The 15,790-nt window shown below is 38.0% G+C and overlaps 1 protein-coding gene across 1 annotated transcript; it reads left to right on the top strand.

Moving 5' to 3' along the window:
* Window positions 1–13,133: 13,133 nt before the first annotated feature.
* Window positions 13,134–15,790, top strand: LOC137137480 (programmed cell death 1 ligand 1-like). Its single transcript, XM_067523776.1, has 5 exons — window positions 13,134–13,325; window positions 13,652–13,836; window positions 14,069–14,124; window positions 14,251–14,610; window positions 14,858–15,790. Exons 3-5 carry the CDS (start codon window positions 14,070–14,072, stop codon window positions 15,043–15,045), a joined length of 603 nt encoding a protein of 200 aa, XP_067379877.1. The 5' UTR covers window positions 13,134–13,325; window positions 13,652–13,836; window position 14,069; the 3' UTR covers window positions 15,046–15,790.

Below are 15,790 nucleotides of genomic sequence, written 5' to 3'. Positions count from 1 at the left end.
ACTTTGTTAGTTACAGTGCTGATTGTGGGGACTTTCCCTTTACTTTCACAAAAATTGGCTTCAATGTTGGTTTGGTCATAGTACAGTCACCTTTATATTATAATGTTTTACTCGTATTATGTCTTCTGTTAAAACATGTTCATCACTATGACTAAGCAACTACGTAAAATATTAAATTGGATTGAAAAGGATTGTCAGTCTAATGCTTAGGTCAAGGCTGCTGTAACTTCATGTCCTTTACATTCTGGTAAATGCAGTATCACAGGAACATCTTGTGAGAATTTCTTTAAATTTGAAACAAGCTTCTACTGGGACTCAGGGATAAAAACCTTGGGTTTCTTGACCTAAGTTCAGAGGTCAAGGTCACTGTGACATCATGTCCATCCATTTTGTCCCTCACATCTATGTGGAGGCAATATCACATTAATGCCTTGAAGCAATTTCTTTAAACTTGGCATAACGTGCACTTGGACTCATAAACTGATTACATGTTGGGGGTCAAAGGTCAAACGATCTTATGGGATCTTCCTTCGTGTGAATACACTAAGTATGATGTCTTTGTGAAGTGATTCTGTTCTGAGCTGTAAAGGATGGTTTAATTTTCCACTGAACAGATGTTTAGTTTGTTCCAGCTCTGTAGCAGGGATTGAGCTCTTACATGTGCCGTAGTCGCCCCCTTGTGGTGAAGCTTCATATATGTCATCCACATCTGTTCTGTATCACAATCATGACAAGATCAGAGTTATGTCTACTGAGATATTATGTTTCCTTTGGTTTCAAATGTTTTTCTCATAGACCAAACCCACAACTACATGAAGTCACTTGTCTGTATTAGCTGCTATAACTCTGTAACAGGTCTCAGGAGTAAAGTCCAGGTATGGAATCAAACTTCTGTCCTAAGTGTCACTAAATATTAAAACCTGTATGAAAAATAAAAACCAAATCAACCCTAAATCTTTAAACTTTTTTCTGCAAAAATAAGCATTGCTGCATTATTGAATCATTTTCTATACTTGATGAATTGCTTCAAATCCTCTTGATGTGATTGTACTGTAATTATTCACCATCTAATGCAACATGCTATAAAGTGCTGCTGGACATTTACAAAAACTTTTCTCAAATGTCCATTTGTGCTTTTTTTATAGTCAGATTTTCATGTTCGTGCTCCTCTGCTGAACCTAAAAACAATAATGTTAGTTTACAGCACTTATAGGAAGGTGTAGTGTTGTAAATTCAGGGAAGAAAAAAAGTGTCTGCACACTGTTTTTCATGTCTCTAAATCATTTTTATTAGACTAAAGATGAACAACATGACAAAGTGCTCAGTGTACAACATATAGAGCAGGACAACATCATGCTGACGTCAGTACAGTTCATGATCACACATCAGATATAATCAATAAAAAAAGACAAACACATTGTACATGTAAAGTTAAAACTAAGAATCCAGATGTTGGAACATTGATTTGCTATCAAAAATTGATTTTTCCAATAACTCCTTAAAACCCGTAAAAACATAACATACAAACATAAAAACATTTAACCTGAGGATCTTTAAGTTGCTCACAGGAAACAGAAGAGTCTTTTCATGACAGACAGATGCAGAAAGGACTGACGACTGGAACTATGATGCAGGTTGTTTTTGTCACACAGAACTTATTACTTAGTTGTTTATATCTGTTTGTTTGATGAAAGATGAAGTATTAACAAATAATTATTAGACCAGTTCATCTGAGTGGGTTTACATGGATTTAAGTAACTGGGTTACAGTCGACTTCAAGATAATGTATTAATTAACACATCATATGACAAAAATGACAAAGTGTTGAAAGAAAAAATATAAAAAATATAAAAAATGGCTGTGGAATCTGTGAGTATAAATAGCTGCAGTTACTCCTCAGTTCATGTTACATTAAAGCTGACAGCACATCGTCTTTGTTTCATTTCAGATCCACTGTGGAGTCACACAGAGACACAATGATGAAAACTGTGTTAGTGTTCAAACCCTGATAGACTTGACTATGTTACACATACTATAGGAAATACAACAGATATAATAGAATAGTGCAAATACAATAAAAATCAGTAAAGTGTGTGTGATTAGTAGTAACTTGTCTTAAAGTGCCGAAGTTAAGCACCAGCTTGTTTCAGTACCAACGTGCAGAAACCTTGAATTTCCTGCTGTCTTACAGCTCTTCATGCTCTGCTCGGCCCTTCAAACACTCAGTGATGTCACTCAGAAACCTTTTAGAAGTAAATATCTCTGCACCGCTGCCAGTGTTGCTCAATGATTCTGTGTCAAAATAAGCTTCTTTTTACATAAATAAATACCCTTTAACATAAATGATCTCAGCAAATCACACAACGCTCAATGACAAAGTGGACAGTCGAAGTCTGATTCGTCCTTCTCTGAGGACGTCTTTGTCAAACTGGGCTCGTCCTTAAAACTTGATCCTGAGACTCTGAGACCTCAACACCATCATTGAGATGAAACAAGACTGAGTCTGATGAATTCACAGTAAAGTGAGTTGGAAATAACCAGCAATGTTTACCAAAAGATGAGGCGGTAACTGGTTAGATGAATGCACACGATTTCTAAATATTCCACTGGAGAACTGCAGAATTTCTGGCTCCATGAGTCCAGTAATGTCCTCTGTCACTCATGCTGATTTTTTCTCTCTTTGCATGTGTGCAAAATAGTGGACATTATAGATGGTCAGTAGAGCTGCTGTAACTACTGCTGCCAGTCCAAGTCCCAGTCCAAGTCCAGCTAAGAGACCAATCCTACCTTGACTCTCTGGCTGTGGACTCACAGTTGGTCTCTGACTTTGGGGAAAATCAACACCTGCTGTAAAGAAAGTAAAAATACATAATGATATTTGTTAATATCCAGAATTCCTGAACTTCCTCGTTCCACCACCAAGTCTCCTTGTCCGCTTTCCTCTTTCCAGATGACACACCAAGTACCCTCCTACCTGTCTCCCTGATCAAATTAGCTGTAGTGGTCCAGTCATCTGGAAGCACCTCCAAACCACCCAGAGTCTGTCTCAGCTCCTCCCTGAAAACTACACAACATTCTTCCCTTTTCAATTTCCACCACTTCGTCCTATGCTCTGCCTTCATCCTCTTCATCTTCCTCACCACCAGAATCATTTTATACACCACCATCCTGTGTTGTCTGGCTACACTCTCCCCTATCAATACTTTACATTCACTGATCTCTTTCAGATTACAACGTCTACACAAGATGTCGTCCACCTGAGTGTTTCTGCCTCCACTCTTACATGTCACCCTATGCTCCTGCCTCTTCTGGAAGAAATTGTTCACTACAGCCATTTCCATCCTCTTTACAGAGTCTACCACCATCTGTCCTTCTGCGTTCCTGTCCTGAAGACCAAACCTGCCCATCACCTCTGTTCCCTTCGTGTTGCTGTAATTCCCGGTTTTCTTCTCGTAAACTTCTTTTTCCATCTCCTTCAGTTTATCTTTACAATCCTTCAACTCTGCTTCATTAAAGCTCACGCGTAAGTCGCTTTGGATAAAAGCGTCTGTTAAATGGCTAAATGTAAATTAGCTGTTGCAGCACAGTTCCGCTTAAATTGCAAGTTAATCTTGCAACTAACGAATTAAATGCTTCAAGAAAAGTAAAGTTTGACAATTTACCTTCATTTTTTTTGTCCCTTCTGCTAATCCCGTGAGTTCAGGGTCGCCACAGCGGATCATAGTCGGCATGTTGATTTAGCACAGTTTTTCCTGACGCGACCCTCCCCAATTTCTACCGGTCAGCTAGAGAGGGGAATGGGCTGTTAGGGGTTCAGTGTCTTGCCTAGGGCCGGGGATCGAACCACTCACCGTGTGGTCGGTGGACGACTGCTTTTACCAACTAAGCTACAGCCGCCCATTCATGTTGTTTTGGTACTTTTCTTTTATCCCCGGTGCTGTCAGTGTCCATCAGGTCCACTTTAGCGTAGTCATGTTCACCTTTTCAGTCGAGTGAACTAATTCTATCTGACTCAGACTTTGGTGGAGGCATTTTTTACATTCTGAGACTAAAGTTATCAAGAGGAGCAAAACTTCGGTGGGGAATTTGCGTCGAAGACGATCACAAACACTTGTAATCAGTCCACCATCTTGCCGAGGACAACATAGTTTTAAACATTTAGTCTGTCTGCTTCCTGACGACTCTGCCACAAAATAACTGATGTACAGTATTTTTGACACTGGTACATGTGGAGAAACCAGCAAAGTTTCGGTAAAACACTGGCGTTTTGAAAAGCGGATTTCAGCGCTTTGTAAAAACAGTTGAATTGCTCGATGTTCTAATCTGCGTTTACAGTGATTTCACGTGTAAACAAACAGTACATGGACACAGAAGACAACATAAAATGCAGGATGTTTAAGTACTTACTTAATTCTGAGAATGTTGTCATTTGAATTATTCTTGTAGGTTGTAGTGAACAAATTATTCTTCTGTCATATGATCAACTACTTCAGTCCACATTGAAGCAGGAAGTAAAAAAAACAGCTGCGCACTTAACTATGTTGTGTTTTTTTTTTTTTTTTTTTCAGTCAAATGATCATGTGGCGAGAAATGAAGGGAACAGAAAGTCCACCCGGGAGCATAACTGGAAATTACTACTGTAAAAGATTTTGTGCATGACTATATCTGTCATAAGGCCTAATATTATAACTGCTTAAAAGTCATTTTCAGCAACTATTTTATAAAGGTATATGTCCATTTGTTTTGTCCATTTATCCATTATCTGTAACCACTTATCCTGTTCAGCCTTGTTGGGGGATGGAGCCTAACCCAGATGTCATTGTTTGAGAGGTGGGGTAAACCTTGGACAGGTCTCCAGTCTGTCTCAGGGCCAGCACAGAGAGACACACACAGAAAACCAGTCACACTCCCATTCACACATATAAGCAATTTGAAGTCACGAATTACCCTAATGCATGTTTTTGGACTGTGTGACAAAACCAACACAAGCACAAAGCAAATATGCTCTGTGATGAGAAAAAAGAAACTAAAGAGATATATTTTTTCTGTTTTTATCTTATTTTGTGTCATGCTCTCTGTGTTATTTCGCTACTCTTTTTCTGGTTTAAATCCAGTTTCTCTGCTGCTGAGTTCAGAATTAATCATCATCCACTCTATTAAATGTTAATTCACACTGAGAAAAATCGCATCATTTTACAGAGAAGGACGAATCAGACTTCAACTGTCCAGACTCAGGACCGAGGACTCATGACTGCACCTGTGTGAACTGAACACAGGTTATAGTAGCAGCATCAAAGAATCGCAACTCAGTGTCACTGGTGAGTTGATTCATTTGCTAATTTGCACTAAACACAAAATGTAGCTAAACTGATTTAATTTAGTTTTGCAGCTGTTTTGAATTATTTGTAGACAAATTAAAACTTTGACCTTGATTAAGACGTTTGATTCAAAATCACAAATCTCCACCACTGCCTCATATTGGAGCTAGAGAGAAGGTGACTCACATCAGTAGAATTCATCCTTAGAGAATCATGAATGTTTGTAAAAAATTTCATCTGCATCGATTCAGTAGTTGTTGAGATATTTCAGTCTGGATCAAAGTTCTGGATCAACTGATGGTCCAACTCTGATGTGAATCAGAAAAAGGCAGCAGATTTTCACATTTGAGAAGCTGGAACCAGAAAAATGTTCTTGTTTGTACTTTGTCTTAATCTGCAACTGTAAAGTTTCAGATTATTATTGTTTAGCAGCAGTTCAAAGATTGAACTCCCTCTATAAAACATAAATGTTCTGTTTATAGAAAGAAAAGATGAATTTATGCTCAAAGTCTGAGAAAAGTCAAACATTTGTACTTTACAGCAGCAGCTGATCATCCTGAACCTCAGAGACCAACTGTAAACAACATATATCAACATAATGAATTTCCTATCCCCTTACTCTAACCTAAACCAAGCCATACACATAACCCTTAAACCAAGTCTGAACCCTCAAAAAGCCTTGTGACGTGGTGACAATGCACGTTTGGTTAGATAACGAGGTAAAATGGCAAAAACCAGTTCAGCATTTCATTGTTCAGCAGTTCATGTTTTGATTATAAACTTTTTTTTAAAGGTTTTTGATTTTAGGATAGAAACTGTTTACCGTACTATGAATGTTTCAGTGTTGTGTTTTATCATTTCAGTGAGAGACATTTCTTCCTCTATCCTGCAAACTGAATGAGTGACCTTTAACCATTTATAATAACAACATACAGAGTCTAGTCATTTTTAGAGAAATCAGTTGTTTCACTAAATCTACTGATGAGACTGAAAATCCCTCTTCAGTGGTTTAACAGTTCAGTTTGTCAGAGAGCAGACTTCTCTCTGTCCCTGAATCCTTTGACCCTGTTGGTCCATGAAGCTGTTTTTCTCTGACCTCTGAGCTTTTTACCTCTGTCACTGTCTTCATGGTCTGAGACAAACAGACAGGATGAGACAGAGAGGAGACCAACATCTCATCAGATCCATCAGGACCAACAGGACTCTGTCTGGAGGACCCCCTTTCTATCAGAGCATCAGCTCAAGACCTGAGTCCTAAAAACAGGACACAAAATCAATGTCCAAGTGTCACAAAACCTTTCAATATGAAACTAATTTTCCATTTGAAATTTCTATTGTGCATTTAACCTTAAATTGCTACATTATTAACTTATGTAATATTTGTGGGACTTTAATAACATTTCATGAATGTAATGTCAAGTTTTGACAATAATTGAATTATTTGATCATTTTGGAGAATGTTGAACTGCACTGTTTTATATAGAGATGTTTGAATAGATGTAACAGACAGAGGTGTTTACATAATCTAAGATGGAAAATACTGTACATCCCTTGTTATATAGGTACGTGATAAATTACAGTGTCGACTTTTCTAACACTTCACTGAAGCCTCACTGACTGAAAACACAACCTGATATATATATGTGTTTTGTATATTTGTCTCACTGAGAATTTCTAAAAAATATTAAACATCATTTTTGTAGAGTTTTGTAGCTTTATCACTTACAAACTTGTTACACTTTTTATGCAGACGGGGAAACATTGGATAAGTGCCTTGTGTTAAGCCTCTTGTTCTGATGCTCTGTACAGCAGTGACAGTGATTTCTGTCCTGCTGCTTGTTCAGACCAGAGTATTTGGTCCACAATAGAGAACAGTAGAGTCCTGATGAGGAGGTTCATGTTGCCATGGTGACAGCAGCTGGAGTTGGAGGAGGTGACTGGTTGAGTTAGTGGAGATGAGAAGTGAAGCTCTGTTTGTCACTTAGAATAATTCATCAGTCTTAACAGACTTGTTAAACAGGCTAAGAAACATTGTTGATGCAACAAGAAAACATCATTTATACGTCTAACATTAAATCTAACAAACACATGAAGGTTGAACTTTCAGAGATGTCTCAAAGCAGACTGCTCTTCTGTCTTGGTCTTTGAACAGAGAGCTTCAAGCAGCTACACCAACATCAATATGGACAATGTATTGACTGACGTTCACTGTGACCAGTGGAAGCTGTTTTAACTATGTCTGTTAGCTGATTGGCTTATTGTGTTAGAAGCCAGGTAATTGCCTGAGCCTCTGTGAGCTCCCACCCTGGTCCTGCAGGTTTTCCCCTGGTGTAAAAAGTGTTAAGAGATTCTGATATCTGACATATGAAATCTGTAGACCACATAAAAGTGGGAAGTGTGAACAAAGGTCAAATGCTTCTTTACTAATAGATGTAGTTGCTGCTGTCACCAGCAGATGGTGCTACAGCCCATTTCAATGCTTTCACAAGCGATGGCGTCTTAATGTCTTCTCTGTCTGCGAATTGTAAGATTTTAACCAGAACTCAGAACTAACAGCCAGACAGCGTAACACACAATGTTCTGTTAACCAGGTTGATATATAACTAGTGAGCAGCTGTACTGTAAACTGCATATACACTTATACACACTAAACTAGACTGTGGTTCACCAAAGTTTTACATAACTGTGCACGACAGACAAGCAGCGGAGTTTAATACCACTTTTGATATGAGTGATGTATTTTGTAAAAAGGATGATATGAGTTTTAAAGTGTCTTTTAATAAATAATAACTGGGATGTAATGTTTGTTTTGATTTCCTGAGTGCTGCTTTTTTATGTACATTTTAGTGGCCATTTGAAAAAGAATCAAAACTGAAATGTGAATCAAACTTAAAATCAACAGGCCACTGAGAAACTGTGGGAGCAGTAACGTACACAACCAAACAACTGAGTCCAGAATCATATAGTGTGGAAGGGTTGGACTCTACATTGGACTGAGACTCATAGCAACAGTTTTACTGGTCACTTCCTGAGAGAAAACCTCAGAGTTCTCTGTCACCTCCCTCCCTGTCTTCATGCTGACAGTCCACTCCTTATTAAGAGATCTTAAATATTAATAGACACAGTTTCAACACACAGTGCAAAGTTTAAACCAAACGTTTACATATTACACTTAATTATCTATAAGATCCAACATTTATGCTGTGTAATGTGTATGTTTTACATTTTTCTGATTACAACCATTTAGTTTAACTAAGTGCTGTATAAATAATCTTACCATTAAACCTGAGGTACTGATTTCATTTCTGCACTTCTGCTGATGATTTCATTGTTTTAGTTTAAACTACTGTACATACAGTACATGATACAGTCAACTCATCTAAAAGCAAATGTGATTCTATGTGGAAAAACTCTGCAACCAATAGAAAGCAGAGTGAAGCTGTGTGCAGACTGAAGTCCTCTCAGAGCTACTTTAGAGCCAGAAACATAAACTGTCAGGGGACTGAGGAAGTGACAGTAGTTGACTTATGAAAAAGGAAAAAGCAGATTCTGCTTGTTACAGGACAAATGTGATGTTCTACAAATAGACTCTTTAGTTTGACTGTGAACCAAAGGGTTTGTGTTAACCAGTTATGTTTGGACAGACTGAGGTCAAATCGTACGAGAACATATCAGAGACAGAACAACAAGCTGTGGTAGACAGATATCACACAATGTGACGGAGAGTTTATGCTCAGTGCTGATTAATAATTCATCCTAGTGCTGCTATTGCTCCACTTTATCAAGTTTTGATCATTTTTCACCTTCAGATTTATAACATGTGCTCCATTAGTCCAAAAGATTTCTGTTTGAGAATATTGAGAGTATTTCTCTTGTTAGAGCTTATTTGTGGCTGCATATTAAGGTATATTGAACAATGATCTGTTAGAGGTGCACTCGATATATACACCTCTCTCTTACTCTCCTCTTCTGTCTCCTCTCACAGGATGAAGATGACATCTGACAAATTAAATTATATATTTTTTTAATTAGATCTGATGAATAAAGTGAAAGGTCCGTTTTTTTGTTTCAGTACCAATAATGTGTTTTAAAAGAAGTAATTTTTATTTTGGGTTTTTTTTTAATGTATTTGTTTCATTCAGAGCTGTTTTTAATTAAACATTTTGATGTAACTTCACTGCTTTTCTTTAAATAAAATCTCTTGTTTTGTTTTATTATGAAGATCATAATAAATCAAGCTGCTGGACATTCAGTCTGATTCTGTGTCTCTTTGTACACAATGAATCAGTGTTGAGTTAAAGACTGAAGGACACAAAGAACAGCTGTTGTCTGGTGTCCTGCTGCACTTTGTTCTGGTCACTGTCTAAAATCATCTGACTTACAGTTGTTCTGTGGTGTTCAGGTGGATCAAGAGCTGCTGTAAAGGACATAAGAAAACATGTTGATATCTAAAATATAAATCTGGATGAACTGATGTTACACGTGATGATGACTGTTATCATGTACAGCTTCATGTTGTTACATGTAGAAAAGCTCTCTGCACAATTCCTACATTGCTGAGACGTTTAGGACAGAAGCTGAGACAAGAACTGATCATCATCCACTAAACAAGAGTTCTATTAACTCACCAGTAACATTCATTTTTTTCGGTAATAAAGTGCAGCTGTTTGACTATAACAAAGGTGATTAATGAATGTAACTCAATCCTTTTAATATTAGGCTCATTTTTCCACAGCAGATCGAATAATTTTTAATCTTGAATTTCTTTAAACGTAGATTCTTTAATGTTGCACAGCTTCTAACTGAGCAGCACAGTAACATCTGCTGGTTTGTAAATCTAATAGCAGTTCTTCAAGGCCAGAGTCACTGAGTTTAATATGTTTAGTTTTATATGTTCAAAATGTAGTTTTTCAGTGGCACAAATTACATTCAGTTCCTCACTATTATAAGAAAAGTCTTCAGTCACAGGACAGATGTTGATAACAAGCTTTGGTTTCAGATGAGTTTCCAATATCCACCTGTGGATCCTTTTTATGATTGAAACTAAAAAAGAAATAGTGCAAATAATTCTGTTAGTAACAGAGTGTTACAACAGGAGGGAGTGGGATTACAGAACAGCAGAGGTCACAGGAAGGGCTGTGGCAAAAACTGTGGATCTGACCTCACAGGATAAGCCGAAAGGACAAAAAAAAGCCGAAAGGACAAAAATAAATAAAATAACATAAATTAACCATCAGTAAAGACAAACAACTCTGTTTTAAAAACTTCTCTTCTATTGCACAAAAACATGTTGAAACGATCAGTGAAGTTAATCTTCCATTAACACGGAATCATAATGTCAGCTCCAACTTCTTCATCATGAGTCTTCAACAGCCTAGTTCTGCTTTAAGCTTATGGAGCAATTTTAAACCATAAACTTGTTGTCACTAAAACATGTTTGAGACACTGCTGCAGAGAAAACGAGAAGTGTGTGAATGATGACACTTTGAGAACAGGTTCCCAGTTACCATGTGTCACTCTGACAGATCCTCTTTCACTTCACTTCCACAGAAACTTAGCAGCTTGTTGCTGTTGTGTTAAATTAGATCAAAGTTACAGGAGAAGAACATTTTACATTCTGACTTTTTGACGGAGAGTTTAAGCTCAGCACTGATTAATAATTCATCCTAGTGCTGCTATTGCTCCACTTTATCAAGTTTTGAGTTTTTCATGCGAGAAAGTACAACTTCAGATTTATAACATGTCCTCCATTTGTCCAAATTATTTTGGTTAGTATGAGACATCAGTCATGTCAGCAGGCTGCAGCCCAGCTTCTGAGAAGATCTGATTGATAACGTCCACCTTCATCCCGTGGGACAACAGACTGATGTCAGTAACTTGTGCTAGTTTTACCACAAGTTCTGTTGTCAGTACCATTTTTCTATGTTGTTATACAGTGTTTTACACAAACCTACAAGTTTATGTTTATCAAAATCACTAGTTGCTTTTGTCTTTTCTGAAAAAGTCATTCTCCCGGACTCCAAATCTGGAGGTCCATGTGTGGACCCTCCCTTTACTGTTTGCAACTAGTGAGTGTCAAGCAAACATCACTGGTGAGTAATTTCTGTTGTTCACTTATTAATCTGCACTAAACACAAACCTGATCTGAGTGAACTTTGTTCTGCAGATATTTGTTCATAAACCAAAGAATTGGACAAATTAAACTCTTTAGTATTTGAGTGGAGCTGTGACTAAAACTGTCCATCATGGTTAAAGAGAGTTGTCCTCTCAGAATCCTGTTTGATATGACTAAGAGTCAGAAACACAAACATATTTAATCTACAGTGATGTGACTCCACATTTGAAAAACTGAAATCAGAAAACATTTGTTTGTACTTGAAAAATTAAGTTTAAGAATAATATTGTTTCAGCAGCAGCTTAAAGATTTGACTCACTACATAAATAAATGTACTGTTTATTTAAAAATGCTCAAATTGTTCACATAGTTTGAGGAAAGTAAAACATTTGTACTTTACAGCAGCAGCTGATCATCCTGAACCTCAGAGACCAACTGTGAGTCCAGAACCAGAGAGTCAGGGATGGATTGGACTCTACGTTGGACTGGGACTGACAGCAGCAGCAGTTCTACTGGTCACACTCTGCTTTGCTCTGAGTTGTTGTTTCACTGTCACAAGCTTCACTAATGTTCCTGTTGAGGACACAGAGACACAAACAGAGGATCAGACTAACTCTGATTTTTAACATGAAAAACTTTATGATCTCAGTTCTGTCAGAGGTCTTGGACTTTCCATATTAACTTGTTTGGTCAAATGCAGGTGGGAAAATTTGATCATGAATTAAATTATTGTATTTTATTACACAAATGCAATAAATGATACCAAAGAAAAAATACGTCTAATCAATGAAATTTAATACAGCAGACATACATCAGCTGTAGGGTTGATGCAACCCTCCCCAATCACTACCAGGCTTGGACTGGCACTGCACAGCTGGGGATGGGAAGGGGCAGTTGGGGGTTCAGTGTCTTGCCCAAAGACACTTCAGCATATATAGGTGGGACCAGGGGATTCAACCACTGACCCTGTGGTCCGTGGACAATTGCCTTTTACCACCTGAGCTACAGCCACCAAAACATACATGTTGCTGCATTTCACCTAGAAGCACTAATAGTTTGGGAGCTGTTTCACTAAATCAGTTCAATGGGAAATTTATAGAAATTAATCATTATTCATTATTAATAACTTGAGTGCTCTGTCTAGTGGTCTGTCATGAAAAACTTCGTTATTACACATGAATGAATTGCTGACTAATGACAAACTACACCAACAGACAGCACAGACGTTACATTGTGGCAGCAGAGAGGAGACAACAGGAATCTTGTACAAGATTCCATCACAAATTGTAATAAGCTATTAAAAGCAGGCTCATACAGACAGGAGCACACAAAGTCACCGCTCAGGTACTTTCCTCTAAAAAGTACAACTTCAAATTGAAATGAGTACATGCTCTAAAATATAGTCCATAGTAGCAGAATGGGATTTATCTGGGTTACTGTACTTTATTAAGTATTTTAAACACTTCATGCTGTTGATAACACGAAGCACCAAAAGGAACTGAAGCTGTAGTAGCTTTCATCAGGACACTTCGACAGACTAGTTGTGCTTTAATAGAAATGTCTTGCATGCGGGTTCACAGCTTTTATCCTCGACCCAGATCCTATTAATGTTGCTGCTCATTTGGGACCATAGGCTTCGTACAGTGGGTGTCTGATTTACTCGTCACACACACACACAGTTTGGCCACGTACATCTTCTGCATACATTTTGAAACCACGAGCAACTTCCCCTTTGTTTCAGTTGGTGTTGCTCTATTTTGCCACTGCATCTAAACGCAGTTTTTGTATCATTTTACCACGAGCAGAATTACAAAAACAGATGTTATATCAGCTGGATGTGAGGAGGAAAACTCCGTTACGAGCTGCCTTTGCAGAAATGCTGATTTTTAAAGGTAAGACGACATTTAGATTCGCTCTACTTCGAGCTGTGGAGTCACTTCACACATTTGTGTTAATGTTGAAAATTTACCTTCATTTATTTTGTCTGTGTGAAAAACCTGAATCTCTGTAGTAAAGAAAAAAGTACTTTGTCAAACAGAACAACACGTATAAACATAGTTGATATTGAGCTACAGAAAGTGGAACCATAAAAACAGTAAATTTGTATGTACAAAACCATGTTGACATTACATTGGATTATACCACAAGCACCTGTTCCCGTCATACAGTTTTTAGGTTTTTTAAATTGTCTTTAAGTTTTTTTTTTCCTTGTTTTTAGGCCGGATGACGTAACCGTTCAATTTCTACCGGGCTTGGACTGGCACTGCATAGCTGAGGATGGGACACTTTGACATATAGAATCGGGGATTGAACCACTGACCCTGTGGTCTGTGGATGACTGTCTTACCAACTGAGCTAGAACTGCACCCTGCAACTGGAGGATGGATGTTTGACAAAGTTGAGGTATATTGCACAGAAATTATGTCTTTTTGCTGTTGAACTTGTGTAGCAGTAAACTGACCCCATCTAGTGACTGAAAAAATGTCTGCAGACTAAACATTTTAAATGGTTCAGATTAATAAAAAGTTTTGTTTCTAGATTAGTTTTTTAAGTTTCTTACATTTCAGTGAATTATTTTCTCCTGTAACTTCGATCTGATGTGTCTCTGACTCTCCTCCTCTGTCTCCTCTCACAGGATGAAGATGATCTTCAGGAACCTGCTGCTCATCAACCTGATCTCATGTGTCTCTGGTTAGTGTATATCTTCACTTTATTTTATAAAATACATTAACAGATGTTATGACTTACATCTTTTAATCCATCAGATCAGTGACATCATCATAGGCTCCTCACTTTCTGTCTGTGTGTCCTCAACAGAAACGTTTGCAGTGAATGAGACAGAGACCATCTATCAGGCAGAGGAGAACCACAACATTACACTGGAGTGGACCTTCACCACCAAAAGTGAGTTTTCCATCAGCTCACTTAACATCCTCTGTAGCCTGATCTTCGATCGGGAAATCTTAGTCCTGTTTCATCTCCATGATGGTGTTGAGGTCTCAGAGTCTCAGGATCAACAGTTTTCAGGACGAGTCCAGTTTGACAAAGACGTCCTGAGAGAAGGACGAATCAGATTTCAACTGTCCAGACTCAGGACTGAGGACTCAGGACTGTACCTGTGTGAAGTGAAATCAGATGATGGCAGCAGCATCAAAAATTGGCGACTCAATGTTACTGGTGAGTAACATCAGTGGAGCTCAGTACAATTTCTGTACTTTTGTCTTTTGAAACTAGACGTGTTGCTGCTGAGCTAGTTGTTAATATCATCATTTATAGATATCATATATGTAGCAACAGATATCATTAGATTTATGTCATGAATAAGAGGAACGTTTTAAAGGTTGGAGAGATACATCTTTAAATAAATAGGTGTTGGGGATTATAGATCGAGAAGAAACACAGTTATTTTTTACTTGTCTTACAGCTGCTGATCAGCTCAAACCTCAGAAACCAACTGTGAGTCCAGAACCACAGAGTCGGGGAAGGATTGGACTCTACGTTGGACTGGGACTGACAGCAGCAGCAGTTCTACTGGTCACACTCTGCTTTGCTAGGAGTCGTTGTTTCACTAAATCTACTGATAAGACTGAAAATCCCTCTTCAGTGGTTTAACAGTTCCTTCACATTTAGTTAGTTGTGAGCCTGGAGCCTGTTTTTCAGAGGACGAGTGCTGTGTGACCAGAACTCATCATGAAAGAATGGATTGAATGTGTCTTTACTGATCTGAGGCTCAAAACGTGGACAGTAATACCACAGTATCACGCACAGTCAGTTCTTTTATGTGGGGGCGTCTGTATCTCAGTTGGTAACACAGTCCTACACAGACCACAGGGTCACTGGTTCAATCGATCTCTGCGATATATCAAAGAATCTCTGGGCAAGACACCCCCAACTGCCCCTTCCCATCCCCAGCTGTGCAGTGCCAGTCCAAGCCCGGTAGAAATTGGGGAGGGTTGCATCAGGAAGAGCATCACATGTAAAAAAACAAACTGTGCCAAATCAACATGCAGACATTGATCTGCTGTGTCCACCCTGAACTCAGGGGATAAGCCAGAAAAAAAACAAACACATTTTTTAAATAATTTCTGAAAGTATTTTATATCACTTTTCTATGTCTAAAATAAATTACTGTTGCCCATAAAGTTAGAACACATTTTTTTTTACCTCTTTTCATGAAATGATTGCGACAATGTGATTTATTATTGATTGATAAGGTTTGTATCTTCTCAAAACTTTATTGATCAATCTCTTCCAAACATGTCACACTGAAAATGGAAACACAATTAACCTTTGCAAAAAAAGAGGAATTTGTCTGAAAACAAAATTGTTCCAACTTTATGGGCAACATTTACATGTC

This window comes from Channa argus, chromosome 12 (genome assembly GCF_033026475.1).
Source record: "Channa argus isolate prfri chromosome 12, Channa argus male v1.0, whole genome shotgun sequence".
Lineage (NCBI taxonomy): Eukaryota > Metazoa > Chordata > Actinopteri > Anabantiformes > Channidae > Channa > Channa argus.
This window is presented reverse-complemented; position numbering and strand designations above follow the sequence as displayed.

Bases quoted from the DNA above. Each gene is read 5' to 3' on its own strand.
- LOC137137480 (XM_067523776.1), top strand. From the start codon at position 14,070: ATGAAGATGATCTTCAGGAACCTGCTGCTCATCAACCTGATCTCATGT. The intron at 14,125-14,250 runs GTTAGTGTATAT...TGTCCTCAACAG, and splicing joins CCTGATCTCATGTGTCTCTG to AAACGTTTGCAGTGAATGAG. The intron at 14,611-14,857 runs GTGAGTAACATC...CTTGTCTTACAG, and splicing joins TTGGCGACTCAATGTTACTG to CTGCTGATCAGCTCAAACCT.